The sequence below is a fragment of the Lissotriton vulgaris genome, unplaced genomic scaffold (assembly GCF_964263255.1).
Source record: "Lissotriton vulgaris unplaced genomic scaffold, aLisVul1.2 SCAFFOLD_384, whole genome shotgun sequence".
Lineage (NCBI taxonomy): Eukaryota > Metazoa > Chordata > Amphibia > Caudata > Salamandridae > Lissotriton > Lissotriton vulgaris.
Window position 1 is genome coordinate 476,203 of NW_028255135.1, and position 21,242 is coordinate 497,444.

General features: G+C 44.3%; 1 protein-coding gene across 1 annotated transcript in view; it reads right to left on the reverse strand.

Annotated features, from left to right (window-relative positions):
• LOC147659221 (solute carrier family 22 member 23-like) overlaps window positions 1–21,242 on the reverse strand; it is a 655,822-nt gene that overhangs the window by 72,745 nt on the left and 561,835 nt on the right. Inside the window, exon 7 of the mRNA XM_086951876.1 lies at window positions 587–822. Coding sequence (XP_086808002.1) covers window positions 587–822 — 236 coding nt within the window. The remainder of the gene's footprint in view (window positions 1–586; window positions 823–21,242) is intronic.

The window sequence follows — 21,242 nt, forward strand, 5'->3', positions numbered from 1 at the left end:
GGTAGAGAGTTTGAAATTAGTGTGCTATACAAAAGCATGGATGGGAGGTGGGGAGGCATAGACTTGTTTGTAAAGTAATTCTTGCAGATTTTCAACAGAGTAAGTTAATTTTGTCATTATTCCCGTTATTCCTAAATACAGTAAACGCACTGAAAAACAGAGTCTGAACTTCTAGTACCAAATTATGAACACCCAGTTTAAATGATTCATCAACACTGCCCAGGTTTCCTCTAGAGGCATGACGTGGAAGAAAGGCACAATATGTGGTTTGAGCTGTGAAGACTTCCTTAAAATTTTTTCCCCAATTCTTTAAACAAACTAATTACTGTCCCAGAGGGTAATATGCGTTTTCCACCTTACTAAAGTGTTTGCTAACAAAGCTCAGATGGAAAGAACTCTTTAATTACCAGTAGCAGCAAAGCAAGGACGTCATAGGCCTTAATACAATAAGGAAAATGATTATGATCCCTGGTAGGATAGAAAAAGAATAAATGAGTGACTCTGAAATCCATGCATTGCTTTTGCTCCGCAGCACCTACTATGCTGAAGAGCTGTGTCCCTCCGCACAAGAACCTTTGTTACTTACAGTTAAGTAGGCCGAGCTGCAGCAGGGATGCCAGGGCAGTCAGGATCATAAACAGCAACAGTCCACCTCTTCGGCCCATGAAGCCCACGACAGGGCACATAGCCACGCATGATGCCAACGCAATGCCAGCCATGGTATAGTAGTCCGCATAGAAGTTGTGCAAAATGGTCATGATTTTCATTTCCGGATCCATCATACTTCTGGCAAAACAGTGGTGTATCCCAAAACCAGTCAACCTACACGGTAAAAACATACATATCGTTTACATCTCTGTTTATTGTGCAAATTTCGCAGTCAATAACTAAAGGAAAAGGAATTAAGAAAAGGACATTAAAGAGGGTGTTGTTGAACATCATCTATATGGGGCTCAATCCCTTCAAACTCAAGCTCAGAAGAGTCTGTCCTTTTCTTGACTCACCTTTCACGTTCGTACATATGTTTTTCGATATTGATACACATATATGGATTTATTTGTTTAATTTAAAATTACATTTAAGAAATTCTTAAAACCTCAAAACAAAGTTCAGCTCTTTTTCTGAGAAAATGTTGTAATTCATGGCAACAGCTACATGACCACAACATGCAGTATCCCCTCCTCTGCCCTGCGTACATAAATGTGCACTGCAGGATGTGTGAGTACCAAAGGAGAAGCAATGAGAAGGGAGAGCTGCTAGGGACACCAGCAAAGACAAATGCCATTAGTCTCTCCTTCTCTTCCATGAGGGTTGTTCAGTTTTCTGTGTTCAGATCGCATCCTCACACACCATGTTCTGTGAGCATTTTGTAAAAACCTTTAATTAAATGATATCAGTGAACTTTGAGCACTTAAACTGACTATTTAAGCTGTGGATTGAAGCAGTCGTAAAACTATTGATTTGAAAACAAGATCTAAAACCTTGTGTGATTAATATGCATTCCAAAGTAAAACAAAATATTATACATCTCCAAAGTAGGAAGCCCCAGAGTCAGCATATGTGATATGGAACATAGGACAATTGCCTTAAAGGAGCCATTGTTCTGTTGTACTGCATGACACATGCACATATTTTATATTCACTCTCAATGAAAATAGTTGCGAAATAAATGACCGGTGCTTAAACTTTAAAGAAATTCTTCACTTTCCAATCAACTAATTCCATCTGATCTTTCCTTTCCTAGATGTTTTAATTGTCTATGCCATAAAAACTCATTGATGTTGTGAGTAAAGGAGATTGATAAAATATCTGCTACAGAGTGCAAACACGAGAAAACAGACCTGTGAGACTTTACATTTTGAATCAACTGTAGTCTTCAGCACTGAATGATTCGTTGTTGACAGGCTAGCAACCCTTCGAATAAGTAAAGTACAGACAAAGTGCAGACGTAACAGTAGTCATGTAAGTGCGGTGTCATATCTACCTCATTGTTTTATTCTAATATTTGGCAAATGGGGTGTATATGTTTGCCTGCAGGCAACCTTAAAAGTTTCAAGCACAAGTGTGCCCATAAGATTTACTTGTTTCACAAGGAGGGTAGGTTGACTATCTATGAAAAATGCCAACTCTGGGGAAGTAAACTTACTGGTAAATTCTGAAGTTACAATTTCTGCATGCAAGTATGTAATTATTGCCACGCGTAGTAGAATATTGTTCGATTGTACCTCTGGAAACTTCTCAACTCATTATTGCACAAAGTGACCTAAACCATTTTCCGCTTGGACATACGTTACGCACATCAATCCTGCCCTTTGCTTTAAGTTCTTGGATCCGTTGAGACAGTATTTCGATGTTCCTTCACGGTTAGAGTACAAAGAGTATTTTTTGCTTAAGTTTTGGGTTCTCTAAGAAGGTCATACGTGAAATGTACTAGTTTAAAAAAAATTAAGTTGGAACCTTGATATGAAAGAGATAAGGCACGGAGGACATATAGGTCCTGGGTTTGTGACACTTAATTTGAGAATTGAAGACTGTTGGTGTGCCACATTTGCCGCACCCAGTATGGTTCAATGAGAACTGTTCTGTACAATTCTAGTTCAATTTGCCAAATGATGCGGTTGTGTGTTCCTGGTTTAAATGCATAGATCAACTATCGGACAGCTGACCTTTATGGCAGACCTTTTTTGCACCTCTTAGAGTTTCCACTCGACATGTTCCCAGGCACTTGCTCAAGGCATCTGCCAGGCTTACTTCCCCAGGCCGTCTTGCAATCAGAGGAATGCTGTAATGAATATTCCAGTTTCATGGCTCTTGAGTTTCATTGAAGAGTTGGTGCAGTCCAATGTCTCCCACCTTATGTATACAAAACATTGTGGTTGTGTTTGCCTATATTTCATATGGGGGTCTTCTCTTCTCATCGGTTGCTGTCAGTTAGGATTAGTATAGAAGTGTCCCCATCCACAAGCCATGCATCGGTGTTGGCTTTTTTATGAGACACCGACTATTGGGGAAAAAATCTGCCCAACAGATTTTTTTCAATTAATGTTTTTAATTTATATTTTTACTTTGTCATGCTTGCTGCAAAAAACACATGTGAGGCCTTCGGGTAAAATGTAGATGGTAGTCTCAGTAGTAGATGCTGAGAAGGAGCAAAGCCTTTATGCTCCAGATGACCTTGAACTATAGTCTAGGAGAACCACAGAGGTCAAACTGTAGAGCCTTTAAAAAGACCAAACATGGTAAGCATCAGAGTGGAGGATCACTTCTTGAGCACTTGGCCTGATTGAGGTGCATCGGGTGTACACTTACAGAGTCTGTGCAATACTGCAATTTTGATGCAAAGGCTGAATGGAAACTGTGGATCTTGAGTTCCCACCACTATTTCAGGAGAACTTTGTCACATCCTAATGTGAACAGCCAGGCTGTTCCACATATCAGAACATTCTACATGGAATGATCTGCCATCAAATTATTTGCATCTGCATGACTTGGTGGTAAGAGGATGTCATTTTTTGATCTCAGCTTCATCGAGGACACCTATTACTGGAGATCTTGTAGAGAGTTCCAGGTGCATGCCATACAGTACCCTATAGATCAAGTGCACAGTTTTGGACTGCCACCTTTGTCTGATGGGGAGGCAGTGTAGCATTTTAAGGGCATGGGTATTATACGGTTAAATGGTTCTATTGTTTTTAGGCCTATGCCAAATTAATAAACCAGCATGTTTTTGAGACTTTAGGAGCGCTTAGAAAAAGCTTCTCAATCTTCCAATCTTTCCATCAGTAGAGATGCATTTGCATGCTTAGGAATAACTAAACAGGAGCCATCCTCTTTTCGTACACTTCCTTCCACTGCAAGACCGGATGTTCTTGGAAATAAGACATCCAAAACCAGCCATGGAAGATCATGGCAGAAGCACAACAACTCTGTTCAAAGCAAGACCTTGTAAAGCATGATAGGAGTGCTGCCCTCTCATCTGAATTTCTTGCATCTTCGCATTAAATGATTCACCCTTCGATTCACAGAGTCGATACCTGTTTCACTTGTATTGAAAACAACCACTAGGAAGGTGCTCTTCCGGGATGAACTCAGTCAAGACCTATTCCAGTTTAATTACAAGCCAGTAGTTTGCAGAACACCTGGTACTGCTAGTTGTAGAAAAATGGCACTCTGAGAGGATGCCTCATCAAAATGTCTAAATAGTTATAAACAATGGTGCCTAAGTCTACACAAGTGATGTGCTACTCAACATACAAAACATAAAAAAAACCTTGGTGGTAGATTTCAGGTAAAAAAAAATAGCATCATGAATTGAAAGTGTTAGTTAACCATTAACCATGGGACATTTAAGATTTTTAAACACAAAACTGCGACGTGAAAACAATTGTAGTAGTATTCAATGTAGAAAAAACATTCAGTATTACTGCTTTTAGAGAATTTTAGCAATTAACTGTTGATTCTGTTGATTTAGAATCATATCCTAAACTCAATGAGGTAATGCTCTGCCACTTTTGCTAGTGATCGGACATTCAGCCATTTACAGAGGTGATAAAAAAAAGGAGGCCATATGTTTGAATCAGACATATTGGCATTTGTTTATACTTTTCCAGATCCTCCTCAAGTGCCCCACTTTGTTGCCATTGTTATCACCTGGGGTGGTTGTTATAATTCTTAAAGGCTTGGTGGAAAAAAGCTTTCTTTGCCTGTGCCAGTCACCTCCCTTGAGCTTACTAAAAGTAATAGGAACAAAAAAGACCTTGCAACCTCCTTGTAGACTTATCTTTTGCAGGACTTTATATGGCTTCAGATAAAATGGCAGTTCTGCATCAAAAGGCATTCACATCTTTTCCTTGAAAATTAATACCCTTATGCTACCTTTTCCTTTTTAAGCCTGCACCATTACCTAGCTGTTAGATTCCACTTTCTGCTAAGGCTCCTCCTGATATTTTTATTATGTGGATTAATGCTATTTCACCTTCCAAAAGGTCATTTATTGTTTACTTTTTGTCTGGTGGAGAGAACTTCAGAAACAGACAGCCATGGCAAATTTCCTCTCCTAGGGAGTCGTGTTTTTCAGAGAAATGGCAACTTAACATTACCACAGCAACATCCATAACACTCCTTCCATAGACGTCCAGTTTGCGTCCTTCCTTGCTCTGTGGAACTGAGCAAGAGCAAGATTGGTTCTTGCAGCACCTCATAGTTCCCACAAATATGAGCATGTCTCAATTTGTTGGCCCCATAAGGAATCAGGGTCCAGATCACAGATATTTTCTATTAACCCCTTCACTACGGCGGCTATTCCGATATTTTCTATTAGCCCCTTAACTGCGGCGGCTATTCCACCGCAGTGCTAAGGGGGCAGGGCGGAAGAGCGGCGGGCGCATGCTGGTGACGGAACCGCTCCGTCACCAGCCGCACTTGCGCTGTGCTTATGACGGAGCGGTTCCGTCAGGGCCCGCCCGCTCAATAGAACGTTCAGCACAGGCGCGGAATCCGCGCAGTTTTTTTGAGTGGGCCGTGACGGAACCGCTTCATCATCAGCACAGCGGGACCGCGGCTGATGACGGAGTGGTTCCATCACCAGCAGGAGAGGGGTTAAAGAACACAAAATGCACCAGGCGTGGTGGGAAGGTTCCCATCACCATAAGGCTAACTTTGTAAACATTTCCCCCCAAAAGATATATTGTCCATGGACTTACAGGCATACACATAAGATCACAAAGAAAACATTGTTCACCTTTACTGGCTTCCAGTTTGTATATTTTAAATCCTTTGCTGCTCTTAGTGAACACAAATACACTCTTTCAAGAGAGAGCCCAACACAGGCATTCCAGCAAGCCCTGGTCACATACAATCCAATCGGTCAGGACCTTCATACATGAAAGTGTCTTCATCTATGCCCACTTGGTCTTATTCATTCCGTCGTAATCAGCAGTAGGAGGAGAACACAACGAAAATCAGGTCATCTTCAAAGCCCTTGTGAACGCAGAAGAACAAGGCAGGCCAGGTCAATAGTTTCTCCTTGCACATGGAAGAAGTCTCAGCAACCCATAATTCCACTAAGTGTGGTGTAGCAAGATCAGGTGGGACACAAAGGGAATAAATGGAACCGTGCTGGGTCGACGTAAAGCACTGAAGCCAGTTACCATGGGTAAGTGCATTTGAGAAGACAAGGATGTCCAGATTGGATTATGTGAGCTGGTGAGAAGTATAGAATTCAAATAGGACCATTGTTTCCAGATTTTGAACAGCTCAGGTGAGTAGCAAGAGTACACTCTATGGCAGTCAGTAGTTGCATCTAGATGAAACATGGATGTCATCTTGGAATTGTATAAGTATAGAAAACACTGCATCTAGATGCAACATGACCACCATCTTGGAAGAATACAAAATAACATTACAAGATGGCTGCAATCCACAGCATCTGGCATTGCCAATGCTTGCACCACGGATCACACGCTCTAGCAAAGCCAATATCAGCAGCGGTGACAGGCACCAGGTGGAGACTTGATAGGAAAGACAGCAGGACACAAACAGGGGAGAGGGAGGGATATGAGGTTCCGTGACAATTGTAAGTGGTGTTTTCGACTCGCACGAATATGGTCGAGTCTGGTATCTATGAACCGCAAATGACGAATTTAGTAAGTGTGCGCAGTTTCGCAGTGTTAACTTAAGCCGTTCGTTTGCTATGTGGGTTTTTCATCTGTACCCACGGGTTCCATCTTAGATACGGCATCCATTTTGTCTCTTGTCCTCAAGTAGCCAGCGAACGGACGATGTCCGCTTCGCGACCCTGGGACTCCCAAAATATTGGCGGAAGACACATGTCTTTTGTAAGTGTCTTTATGATGAGGGGGATGATACTGTAAGGCAGATGGCCCCGCTCGAGGCTCATCTCGCCGTGCCGGTTTATTGTCTTAGCCGTGCATCTCATTAGGCACGTCCCTTTGATGCCTGTATCTCGTGTCTCTCGATACCTCCCTTTTACACCCTTTCCGATTTCCCCACTGTCTCCGTCTTCCTCTACACCTGTTCTTGTTCCTATTTTTGATCTGTTTTATTGCCGATTGGAATGCACTAATGTTGGGAAGATGGGTTTTTACAGTTGGGAACCACCAAATGTTTCCGCACTTATGTTCCGGGCTTTATGTGTATCAAAGTGACCAAAGCGACCCCTCTGGGGGATAATTGTGGGAACCGGGTTGTAAACTTTTGTCTGCCATGCAAACCTATGGGAGAACCATGTATAAAAGGAGCGATCCACAGAACCAATATGAAGCAGTCTCCCCAAGTTGCACGTGTGTTGCTTGTCGTGACTTCTGTGTTCCCTGCAGTAAATAAACCTTGAATCTTTGACGCCGAAGGAAGTGTCCCGTGTCTCTGTGATTGGTACGCCGGAGCAGGTTACCCACGAAGGTTTCAGGTGTTGTGCCCTGGCACCGCTGGGTTCTAAATAACCCAGTCCTTCAGTTGGCGCCCAACGTGGGGCTGCATCAGTGGTACCGGTCCAAGCCCGACGATCGTGAGGAACTTCGTGTGAAATCTCCGAGGGAAGGTGCACCCCGCTTCATCGATCCTGTTGTCGAAATAAGTGGCCCGAAGACTTTTCCCGCGAAGATTCCCGCCTCCTACCGGCTGCGACGGACTGCTGCCCTGACTGTAGACCTGTTTTGGCGCCTGGCGTAGACCTTGGTAGAGCGAGACGATTGACGGGCCTTCCTGGTGACGCCATCGATCTTTGAGTTAAGTATTTGTGGGTCGCTCCCAGAGTCCTTGGTTGTTGACACTTTAGCGAGTGTTTTTGTTGTTGATGCTGTGAGTGTTTTTGTTGATGACACTTTGCTAGCGTATTTTGTTGTGTTGTTTGACGACTGCAGCCGCCAAAAACCGAGGGTTTTGTTCTTTGCTGGGACTTGGTAAATCCCGTAACCCTTGAAGTTTGTGAAACTCGGCTAGTGTGCAAGATGCCTGGTCGCAGTACTTTGTTTAGTTGTTTCAGACCTTGTGGTATGGATTCCCGACTGGAGGACTCATGTCCGATACCTCCGGTTGGAACTCCGACTTATGAACTGTACAGTAAACATGGGCTAGGCCCAATTACTTTTAATGAATACTGGATCAAATACACGAAGAAGGACGGTGACCTTCGTTGGCCACCTCATGGTAGCTTCGAGGCCCCGATCTTAGATAATCTAGAGGTTAAATTGTTTGAGGGGAAGTCGAGGCCGGCCATGTTTGATGCCTTTCGGTTGTGGCGTAAAGAAGCCAAACAGAAAGAAATCAGGCAGACTAAACGAAATCAGCGAGATAATGTTGCTACTATAGTGAAGAAAGCAGAGCAATTTCAGCGCGACAAGGAGGTTAAGGATAAGGAAGTGTTTGATAGACTACAGCGTATGACCGTAGATAAATGTTATCCCGCTTTGCCTACGGAGTCGGAAAAGAAGGAAGAGTCAGTTGAGGATCCTTTAATGTCTTATCTTATGAAGTCGCCACCTCCGTATGTACAGGGTACCGCAGCTCCCGTGGTTCCTGCTGTACCTATTCCTCCGCCTATTCTTCCTGTGCCTGTTCCTCAACCTGCACCCGCTCTTCCGACTGTTCCTGCTCCTTTGCCTACTGCTATCCCTACTGCTCCTCCGCTTCCACATACTCCTGCTCCCGCTACTGCTCCTGTCTTGTTAACTCCTGCTGTTGCTACTGTTTCTACTCCTTCGCTTGTTAGTCCTGTGTCCTATACTTCTCCCTCTACTCGTTCTCGTAATTCTCCTCTTGCGGCTAGTTTCTTTCATTCGCTCGGACCTGTTCTTGGGTCCGCTGGTTCCGATGGTCCTCAGAGACGTAGTCAGCTTCCTGGTAATAGAGAACGCGCTTCGCTATATAATATGGCGATGGGTTGGATGATGCATCTTCTTCGAAATCCGCCACGTGTTGTACTCGACACATTTTGTCAATTCAATATACCAACTCAAAGGTTTGTGTTCGAGGAAATGTGTAAGGTCCTACGTGATCAGATATTGGCCGACGCACCTGACGAGGTGCTGACCGCTGTGTCTGATCTTCAGCTTCAGTTCTCGAACGGACTGATAGTGGATACCAACGTTCGACGTGCTGTTGAGCGGTTGCTATCTTTCCGTCCCACTCCTATACCCCAAGCCTTGTTTGTTGAGGATATTGAAAGACAACCGGATGAGTCCGGTCAGTTTCCTATGCGAGAGGTTCCACCAGTGTGGATGCCTGGTAATCCTGGGGCAAACCCCCCGATTCCGCCATTCTTTCAGAGAGTGTGGATACATCTCCCATGGAAACGCTCAGAAGTGTTGCAGGTGAAGCAATCTTTGCCTGACCCTCGCAAAAATCCTGCAGGGTACTACAAGGAATTATCGCAGCTCGTAGATGCTACGATAATGAATCTTGCCGATATTGATATGTTGTTTGGTAATGTTGTTCCGCAACCGGTATGGGCCAAGATTCGTCAGGAAAACCATCCGAATGAATTAGGCGGTGCTTGGGCTGCCATAGTAGCGGCGGATGCCCGACAAACTGGTGGTGCTAAACCCGAGCAGCTGATTGCTGATCTACCTCAAAGAATAATAACGTTAATGAAGACTCTTATGCCAGCTATGAGGGTAAATTGGGACAAATTATCAGCTTGTAAACAAAAGGATGAGAGTGTCTCCGACTTCTTTACGAGGTTTGAGGAGGCTTTCATTGATCATAGTGGTCAGGATATGAGCACTGAGGGTGGTCAAAGGTTGTTCGTGGACAAATTTGTCTCTAACTTATTGCCCGATTTGAGCAATAAATTAAAGAATTCAGAGAGTGCGTGGGCCGTTTCTACTTCAGCTCAGATATTGGCCACAGCACAATATTATGAGAACAGAGAGAAAGAAGAGAACGACCGCGCTGATAAAAAGACGAAAGAGCTTAAAACTAAAGTGTTGCTTCAACAAGCGTATCCTCCGCGTTCAAATCAGAATGCATCCCAACAGAATAGATCGCAGTCGCAATCGAATCGATCGCAGCCGCGTAATGATTCCTCCTCCCAAAGATCATCGTTAGGGTACAATCAGTGTGCTTATTGTAGACAGGAGGGACACATTAAATTCAATTGCCCTGTTTTGAACGATCGTAATAGTGGTAATTCATCTAAAGGAGGTCGCGGTGGTTCACATCAGGTATCACGCGGTAGGGGTCGTGGTGCCCAAAATGATCGTTCTGAAAACTCGTCTAATTCTAGTAACTGTTTCGATCAACGTGGATCATCGCAAGGACGATCTGCGCAGTACAATGTAGATGATTATTACGTCGATCAGGGAACTGACGACAGTAATTACTAGGACAGCCATAGACAAGGAGAGGGAGTGGTATCAGTTCCGGTTGATCAGAGAGGGCCTTACGTCGCAGTTGCTACATCGGGCGTCGTTGAGCCTTTTCTGTTGGACACTGGTGCAGCGAAAAGTTCTATTATGCATACGAAACTCCCTGGCGCACCTTTGTCTGGCTTAACAAATGTTTCCGTTGGATTCTCTGGCACCCCCGTTAGCAATCCAGTTTCGTGCCCTTTGCCCCTTACAATTGGGCCACGTGAGCTTCAAGCTCCGTTGATTTTGACTACTGGCTGTTGTGAGAATCTTTTGGGCCTGGATTTGCTTAAACGTTTGTATGCAACTTTGTATTGTTCTCCTGCGGGTGTAAAGCTTACGTTGGGAGAGAGAGTTGTCTCACCTATGTATTTGTCCCTCGATAAGCTTCCACCGGAATTGAGTTCTCTTCCTGCGTCTTTGTGGGCAACAGGTCCCAATGATGTGGGCCTGCTTGACATCTCCCCTTATGTTGTTCAGTTAAAATCTAATGTGCGATTGCCACGCATTCCCCAGTACCGTATCTCTCTTGATGGTGAACGAGCATTGTTAGCGATCATTTATGATCTGATCGAGAAAGACGTTATTGAAGAGACTCGGGGAAACGTGTGCAACAGCCCTGTATTGCCCATTCTAAAACTTACTGATCCTTCGAAACCACCCGTTTATCGTTTTGTCATCGATTTACGGGAGGTGAATAAAATTGTGGTTCCTCAGTTCCCCGTTGTGCCCGACATCACGGCGCTACTGACTCTGATCCCAGCTTCTGCATCGTGGTTTTCGGTGATTGACTTGAAGAATGCGTTCTTCAGCATCCCGATTGCAGAGGAGAGCAGGGACCTTTTCGGTTTCTCTCTCGGTGGACGCAGCTTCCGGTTCAAACGCGCTCCTCAGGGCTACTGTGAGAGTCCATCGATTTACAGTCAAGCCTTGAAGGGTCAACTGGATGCGTTTACGTTGCCGGTTGGTGCGGCCTTAATCCAATACGTCGACGACCTATTGGTAGCTGCAGATACTCAGGACATTTGCAAAATTGCTACGGCGTCGCTGCTGCAACATCTCTGCGTGTTGAATCACAAGGTGTCACCTTCTAAACTCCAATATTGTTGTCAAGAAGTAACCTATCTAGATCACTTATTGTCAAAGGAGGGAAGGCGGCTGACCCCAGAGAGAATTGCAGCGATTGCCCGAGTGGCTGTGCCAAGAACCCAAAGAGATGTGCGTGCCTTTCTAGGTATCACGTCGTACTGCAGGCAATGGATTCCTAACTTTTCATTGCTAGCGAAACCATTAGTGGCTCTTACGTGCAAGGATGTTTAAACTCCTTTACCATGGACGGAAGAATGTCAGAAAAGTTTTTCTGAATTGCGTGATTCATTGTGTTCGGCTCCTGTGTTAGGTACTCCTGACTATAGCAAGCCGTTTACATTATATGTTCACGAGAGAGAAGGTTGTGCGTTGTGTCTTAACGCAACCTTTTGGTGATAAGCAACGTCCATGTGCATATTTTTCCTCGACCTTGGACCCAGTAGCTAGAGCATTGCCGAGTTGCTTGAGAGCAACAGCGGCAGCTGCGGTCTCCATCCGACAATCAGCAGGATTGGTCATGGATAATATGCTTACGGTAATGGTTCCGCATGCAGTCGACACTCTTTTGAATCGTACAAAAACTCAGCACTTGACGAGTGCGAGGTTGTCTGGGTACGAGTTGACGTTGTTGGCAAGCCACATTCAAATAAAACGTTGTAATGTCCTGAACCCGGCAACTTTATTACCAATTAGCTCAGAGTCAGATGAAATAACCGAACATGATTGTTATTTGAGGACAGAAGAGGAAACAAAAGGTCGAGTGGACCTTAAAAACACCCCATTGGAAGACCCAGATGGAACACTATATGTGGATGGGTCATGTTTTAAGTTGCCGAATGGCGATGTGACTACTGCCTATGCTGTTGTAACGTTGAATACTGTTGTTGAGACTGCAAGATTGAATCAAAATTCTGCCCAAGCTGCAGAGCTGATCGCTCTCACCAGAGCGTGCGTGTTGGCGAAAGGGAAACGTGTGAATGTGTTTACCGATATCCAATACGCGTTTGGTGTTGCACATAGTTTTGGACGATTGTGGAGAGAGAGGTTTTCTGACATCGCATGGTACGAAGATTCAGCATGGCCAGCTTGTGAATGATCTTTTGGATGCGCTGACGTTGCCTAAACAGGTAGCGATTGTTAAATGTAGTGCGCATCGTAAGGTGATGGATGATGTTGGTCGTGGTAATGCGTTTGCGGATGAGATTGCTAAGGAGACTGCCCGGAACCTTAGCACTCGAATGTATGTGACGAGTTCGGTTAGGTGGCCTACAGAGTCGAGCATGTGCGAAGACACTATTGAAAGTGTGAAAGAAATTCAGAAAGAGGCCACCGAGACAGAAAAGATGAAGTGGAAAGAAAGCACGGGAAAGTTGGATGTGAATGGTTGTTGGATTGATTTGTCGGATCAGAAAAGATGGCTGTTGCCTGATGCATATGTGCTGGCCGTTGTGACAATGGCGCATGGGTTAGCACATATTAGCGCGAAAGGTATTTGCAAGTTGCTGTCCCCTGTGTGGAAGAATGACGGTATCACGAAATGTGCTGAACGTCTGGTCAAAAATTGTATGGTGTGTATGATGTACAATCCTGGCAAAGGGACCCCAACTCCTCCTGGCAGTTTTGCTCCCCCTTCATGTCCCTTTGAGGTGATCCAATTGGACTTTATCCATATGGAGCGATGCAATAACCTGAAATACGTTTTAGTAGTGGTTTGCGCATTCTCCCGATGGATCAAGGCCTATCCTCTCAAAGACAATACTGCTTTGTCTACTGCGAAAATCCTACTGAAGGAGTATTTTCCTCGGTATGGAATGCCTAGAGTCGTGTGGTCGGATAACGGAAGTGAGTTTGTGGGAAGTGTGATGAAGAGTGTGTGTAAGGGCCTTGGAATTAATCAGAAATTCCATAGTGCCAATCATCCCCAGTCAGCTGGTTTGGTTGAAGGGTATAACGGCACCCTTAAACTGAAACTAGCAAAGATTCAGGCTACGACTGGTCTTTCGTGGCCTGACGCTTTACCCTTAGCATTACTGTCAACTAGGGCGACGGTACACTCCCGAGTAGGGCTTAGTCCCTATGAAATAGTGTTCGGTCGTCCTGCGAATGTCTGGGGGGTTCCTAGGCCAGGTATTTTCTGTGATCTTGAGTATCCAATGCTGATCTATTATCTTCATGACTTGACTGCTAAACTGAGGTTAATTCACCAACAGGTTCACGCCGCACTGCCGACGCAGACGGAGGGTCCAGGCCACCAGCTCCAGCCCAGAGATTGGGTGGTGACGCGGAACTTTTCGCGCAAAAACAACTTGGACCTGAGGTTTACTGGACCCTACCAGGTTCTCCTTGCCACGAGGACTGCTGTTCGTCTTGAGGGACGGAAAAACTGGGTGCACGCCACCCACACCAAAAAAGTCCCTATCCCCTTGCCGGCAGACCCGTGGGTGAGGAGAGGCATTGCATCAACTGAAACCGAAGGATTGCCGGCGTTTGTACCTTTTAGCGACGCACAACCTGTCGGAGAATCCTCAGTGCAGCAGAAAGACACTGTTGAACAATTGTCATCAAAAGACTCAAGACCAGAACACTCAACTGATCAGCAGGACGCTGTCTCTTCAACGGATCCTTTGTTTGACGAGCAGACACGTCCTGGGAAAACACGATACTTTTTGCGATCTAGCACTAAAGACTAATAAAAGATCCTGTTTTGCTGTATTGACAACTACATTATCCCGTTTTCCGTGATCAGTTTGGATATTCATATTATTGTGATTGTTCCTGTGTGTATATACATTGAGTTTCATTCTTTATACTTTTTGCTTCCACAGCCGAGAGACATTGTTTTTATATATATATATATTTGTGAAATAAAGGCCGTAGGGCCGCGCGCGTACTTCCTTCTGCATAGTAGGTCTTGACGCTAGGTTAAAGACCGTCGGTTCCTGGGAACCCCTAGGGATTGACTATTGCTACACAGAACGAAGTGCGTCAAGAAACGTTGCGGACGGTCGTAGGGAATGGCATTTTCGAAGCTGATGGACTTGGAAGAAGCTCAGATACAAAGATTCAAGCTACAACAACTTAGTCGTACGAAATGTTTTATATTTCAAGTATTTGTATTATTTTTGACTGTTTCTGCATTATTGGCGGGTGGGGTGTATTATATGATACCTTACTTCTTACCCTCTGTCGTACCTACTCCTACCCCTGACCCTAAACTTACTACTGTTGCTTCTCCCCATTCCTTTCATGTATTACCCGAACACGAGCAGGCTAGACGTGCAGAATTCCGCAATAATTCCTTTATTCAGCTCCTTCATCAGCATCAGTTAGTGGTTAACACTACTAATTGTTGGGTGTGTGGGTTGATGCCACATACTACGGATAAGGGAATTCCGTATCTGGTGTTACCGTATAGCTCCCAAGGGTCTGCTCGAGCATTTCAAACAATGTTTCGAAGCGCACTAGGTTTCCACCCCATTCGAGAACCACGTTCCCCCTACTCTGGTCCCACCACGTATCAAAAACCTTTGTCTATAGCAATCGAGGATTTAGATAGTGATATCTATGATCCCTCGCTTATTCCTGAAGAAGAGGTACAAGCCTATAGGGTCCTGAGTAGAGGCGAGTATAGTGTGTTCACTAGTGAAAAGCAGCTTAAAAGCTCACCTCCGATATGGGTCGTACCCCACATTGGTAATTTTTGTCTAATGGGTCGTGGCCGAAGATCGAAAGCCCGACTTGGAGAGAGTGCTTGCACTGAAAATTACATTTTGCCGATGGTCTCGTCCCCTGTGTTCCTGGCGGCCAAGGGCACATACTTTATCTGCCATGATCGTGCATATGCATGGTTGCCCGCTGCCTTCATGGGCTCATGCTTCATTGCAAATTTGTTGCCTCCGACGTTCACTGTAGATGCCGATTATCACAAGACTAGAGTTGTGCGAGGCGTAATTAGCGAAGAGGATACTGCCGGTCAAGAGGCAGGAGACTTTTTCAAGGGTTTCCTCCCGTTTTGGGGACCTATGGTTAATAGTAGGACCCTGAGACAGTTGACTCGAGTGGTAGAATCGACAGCTAATATTACTGCCAGTGCCCTTGGTAATATCACCACAGAACTACAGGCGGATAGACTTATGACGTTAAAAAACCGTATGGTTTTAGATGTTATCTTAGCAGATCGTGGTGGGGTATGTAAGGTGATCCATTCGAGCTGCTGCATTTTCATTCCTGATAACGCTCCGACCGTTTATCAAGCCATCTCGAAGTTGCATAAGATCTCCGAATCCATACACGTGGATGTAGGGGATTGGACGCTACTTGGGTGGTTTTGGGGCCTGATGTCGACTTGGGGTTGGAAGATTCTGATGATCGTCGGAGTTGTCGTGGCGTTCCTGTTCACGTGTTGCCTTTGTGTGCAGTGCGGTCCTGCCTTATGTGGCCTCTGTGCTACAATGTGTATGAGACAGCCGCCTGTTACCAATGGAACTCGGTTGGACAGAGCTATGCTACAGCAACATCTAGATGGTCTGATGAATATCGAGTATGATTCCGACTAGTGCTTGCCTACATGAGGGCAAAAGGAGCGTCTGAGGTTCCGTGACAATTGTAAGTGGTGTTTTCGACTCGCACGAATATGGTCGAGTCTGGTATCTATGAACCGCAAATGACGAATTTAGTAAGTGTGCGCAGTTTCGCTGTGTTAACTTAAGCCGTTCGTTTGCTATGTGGGTTTTTCATCTGTACCCACGGGTTCCATCTTAGATACGGCATCCATTTTGTCTCTTGCCCTCAAGTAGCCAGCGAACGGACGATGTCCGCTTCGCGACCCTGGGACTCCCAAAATATTGGCGGAAGACACATGTCTTTTGTAAGTGTCTTTATGATGAGGGGGATGATACTGTAAGGCAGATGGCCCCGCTCGAGGCTCATCTCGCCGTGCCGGTTTATTGTCTTAGCCGTGCATCTCATTAGGCACGTCCCTTTGATGCCTGTATCTCGTGTCTCTCGATACCTCCCTTTTACACCCTTTCCGATTTCCCCACTGTCTCCGTCTTCCTCTACACCTGTTCTTGTTCCTATTTTTGATCTGTTTTATTGCCGATTGGAATGCACTAATGTTGGGAAGATGGGTTTTTACAGTTGGGAACCACCAAATGTTTCCGCACTTATGTTCCGGGCTTTATGTGTATCAAAGTGACCAAAGCGACCCCTCTGGGGGATAATTGTGGGAACCGGGTTGTAAACTTTTGTCTGCTATGCAAACCTATGGGAGAACCATGTATAAAAGGAGCGATCCACAGAACCAATTTGAAGCAGTCTCCCCAAGTTGCACGTGTGTTGCTTGTCGTGACTTCTGTGTTCCCTGCAGTAAATAAACCTTGAATCTTTGACGCCGAAGGAAGTGTCCCGTGTCTCTGTGATTGGTACGCCGGAGCAGGTTACCCACGAAGGTTTCAGGTGTTGTGCCCTGGCACCGCTGGGTTCTAAATAACCCAGTCCTTCAGATATTGGGTATCAGCAGTCATCGGTGTCAGGCGTGTAGGAGGGGAGACAGAGGTGGTGAGAGTGTTCGGAGGCAGTGCAGAAGTGTAGATACCGAGGATAACTGGAGAGGCAGGCCAGTGACTGGGAGCGAGGGGAGAGACATCGGGACGAAGCAGCAGGACATGCACTCAATAGGTGCTGTAGCTGAAATGCCAAAGAAACCTGCAAAAAGGAAAATAGTTCCCCAACATCAGCAGCATAAGGATACACATCTAATCACAAATGAAGGTGAAACTTAAATGGTCCAGGGGTCGGTCAAACACAGAATATGGAGAACAGCCATGGAATCAGGAGCAGGGAATAAACTAGACCAGACAGTCATCCAATCATGAGCAAAGACCAGATCCAAAGTCCACTGCTAGCATAAAGTATTGAATGCTCTCTGTGACCGTCAGCTAAAGCAGTCTGTAGCAAGCCTGCATAAAACACTGTTTCTCTACGACTCGTACCTTTTCCCCCAGCTGCCTTAAAACTCATTTTCCTGTACAGAAGACACGTAGGAACATTTAGATTACTTCCAAGTCTCAAACCCTCCAAAACATTTGAGTCCATTATTTTTTGTGTTACCAGAGCACGAACATCTGCTACTTTCACAATATTGCTTTCTTGCAGCATGAAATGTAACCTTTCACACTTCAGCAACCCTTTAATATTTAATTTAAAGGGAGTTAAATTGTAATGTGTCAAAATGTTTATTTGTTTCTCTTACTCCATTTGAACTGTTTCATTTTTGCTTCCAGCTGCGTTATGCTGTGTTCTTATTCTTGGCAAAGTTCCCAGTCACTCCTCCTTCCTGGCTTGTAACACTGCTCTCATCCGCCTCGCGGATGTCTATTTAAATGCTTCCTATAGTGCTTTTTTCCTGAAGATAATATGGTTTGTATTTTTTTTTTTACCTTCTGTTGGTTGCCAACTTAGTTTCTGCATCGCAGAAAGCAAGTTGCTTAACAGTATTTTATTTTGGAAGCAATTAACAAAGTAGTGGACATACTCTAGAATAGGTTTCCAAAAATCTTAAAACATGGTGAGATTTTTAATCACAAAAATGTGCGAGTATTTATTATAAATTATTAGTACTATTCTCTTCCACTAATTAATTGGATAAATGATCAGGAAGTGGTCCATTCATTTCACAGTTATGTATCCCAGGAACATTGGTCAAAACTACACAGAAATTTACAGGGATCGCTGATTATTCTTACCCTAGGAAATTCTTGGGAATGTGTTGAAAGTGGTGTGATTTGAACCACTGTAGGCAGGCAACATTTATAGCATGGAAGCAAAATATAATTGTACTAGGGTGGTGTGCTGGATCACAAATTGCCTGCCTTCAACAACATTTCTATGAAGGACTGCCTTAGCTTCAACGAACAAGGTCAGTAATTCTGTCCTTGATCAGGTGCCCCACAGGAGACCAGGATACTCCCTACAACCCTGTACATAGAAATGTATTTATGCCAAAGCTTTTTTTCTGTTCAAATGACTTTATTTAGCACTTTAATATACATAAATACATGAAAAGGAAAACATAAGTAGAAACCAGTATTGCTAAATGCATGGAAAATTAAAACGGCTCCTGTTCCTGCCCCCCCTTTCTTAAATGTATGAAGACTGAGGTTTTAATGCCAACGTTTGTAAAATGGGTGAACACAGCTAGAAAGATGAATCTTCTCTACTGTCCTCCTCAAGTGCATTGTAAGAAGAAATTCCAGCAACCGCAGACCATACCACGTATCCAATTCAATGCAATACATTACAACAGAAATGTGAAAATGGTAAATAAATTTATGCTTTTCTAAGTCCAAAGCTAGTCTGCTCTTTCCATCATTGTTCAACTGCCCTAGTTATCTACAGGGAAGATTTGCATCGGCATCGACTAGGGTCCTTGAACTTGTATCTGCAACTTCTGTGTCTTCCCTTGAAATACCAATGTAGGTGTAGGATTCCATAGGTCAGAAGAAGCCTCCAGGGCAGCACAATTCGAATGATGCGCTCTATGAGCCACTGTAGCAGGTATCGGAAAAATAAGCCAGAGCTGCTCTCGGTCATGGTTCCTGTGCACTGACAACTCCTGGACCTTCGGTGAACTTTGGTGGTTGTTGCTGGGCAAATGGGTGAATTAATTCCTTTCAGGTTAACACATTAAATCACTGCATTTAGTGATTTTTTTAATTTAAAAAATATGTTACAAAAAATAAACTTGGATTTATTCAAGAATTCAACCTCACCATCCCGAATGTTCGGACAAGGCTGCCATTGGCGAACCAAGACACAATGTTGTTTGCTATGTGCATTATATAAATGCCAAATACTGTGAATATTGAAGGAGCATCAGTATAAGTGAAATGAATTACTTTAGAGTCAAGGAAAGAGGGGATAGTTAAGTCAATTGATTCGCCTAAGATCACTTGATGTCCTGGTTAAACTGGGCAATATCGATATCAATTTCAGAGGCTTCCACTGACAAAACTAATTTAGGAGAGGCTCAAAACCCCAATAATTAATTATATTAGAAAAACAAGGCTATGTAGATTCTGAAGAGTTGTCTCTGGTGTTACAAACCTTCAAATTGACAGAGAAGATGCCGTTGGTTGGTTGCAGAGACTTCACTTTGATGTTTCTGCATTTAGCATGTGTCACTAAACAAACCAAAACCGGCCGGCTGTTCACTCCCCAAATGACCACCCAGCAGCCTGATGTTAATCAGAGCGCTTCGAAGACTAACCAAGGATAGGACGTGATAAACACATTCCACAGAATAATATATTTTCTAGAGCAGTGCACTGCATATGCAGGTATTTCTTGGCTTCATGGCAGCTAAGCTTGTTGATTTGCAATTTTCTAGGCATTTATGGATAGTGAAGAGAAAGGCATGAGTTTCAATTAAAGGTGGCATCTGCCACCTGGGCTTGCCGTTTGTACCCCTGGAACAGCCCTTGCTGGCCACGGTTTCCGGAGTAGTGGCAGAACAGTAGGAACAGAAAGTCAACAAGAACTCAAAAGCTCTTTTTTTACTAGGTGTAATTACAGCGTATTTTTCCTTCCTCCAACCCTTCAAAGGGAGCAGAAGGCTGCTGAGCTGCTAAGGGCAACTGAAGAGTCAACCAGTGACGTCACATGGATTTAAAAGGTGTGCATCTCACTACCCCTTGCATTTTGGTGACAGCATCCATGGAATTACATCTAGGTTTTGCACGCTATCACGAAGCCTAAGCATACCATGCCACAGACTAGGTACCGGTTTAAAAAACGTCTAAGCAGCCAGAGACCTACTGTGGCCAAGTGCAAGAGGGGGGTACTGAAGTGTAGTTCACCTAAGGCTAATGACTAGGTCTTCATTTACTGTCTTCAGAATATCCTTGCTGCACTCAAAGGAGCATTAAAACAGGAGCATCAATATACATCAATCACTGTAGTATGATAGACCCAAGCGAGACGAGTCAGCACTTCACGGAGCGCTGGACAGCGACAGTCTTGTCTAACAAAGGAAACACCACTGCCAAGACTCTGAAACGTCTGCAGTGCTTTAAGTGCACTGTGGGCACATCAATTGGGTATTTAGTGTTATTTACAGCAGTGGAATGACTCCGACACCGTCATTCTAAACTGTTAACCTGAAAATATACCGACTTATTCTCCCCCAAAACGATGTGATATGTATTCAACATTTTAAAGCCAATACACGCATGCCTTCCTTGGTAAAACGCCATTGTGTATCAACATTACATAAATCCCAGACTTGGACCCAGAGCAAAAGAACGGAAGCCATAAAAGGGAGAAAGGAGGAGGCAAAGAGAGATAGGAAAGCAATAACAAATGGAGAAAGCAGGGATAAAAAAGAACCCACAGGAGTGAGACAAAGAGGCAGGGAGTTTAGGGTGGAGGAATCAAGACTCGACAGCCTTGGTATTCATCAAATTAATTATTCAGCAATCCTGGTCGAGGTCTACACTAAGAAACCATGTGGGCCCTTGTACGTTTTATTTTGCTAACAAACTGTAGAAGGCAGATCTAATAAGTATCACCTGATAAACAACAAAGAAAGCAAAGTCTTGTCCCGACATAAATAGGCGTGTGTCATCAAATAATCCCTTTCCAGCATGGTCTAGGAAGATCTGAGCTGCATCTTTCTTTTGGAGACAAAAGCCTCTTTGCCTGTACACAAATTATTTCATTGCAGTTTTATTTTTCACGTTTAGTGCACAGCAGACTCCAGCCGGGATATATGGGAGCGTGTCCTCT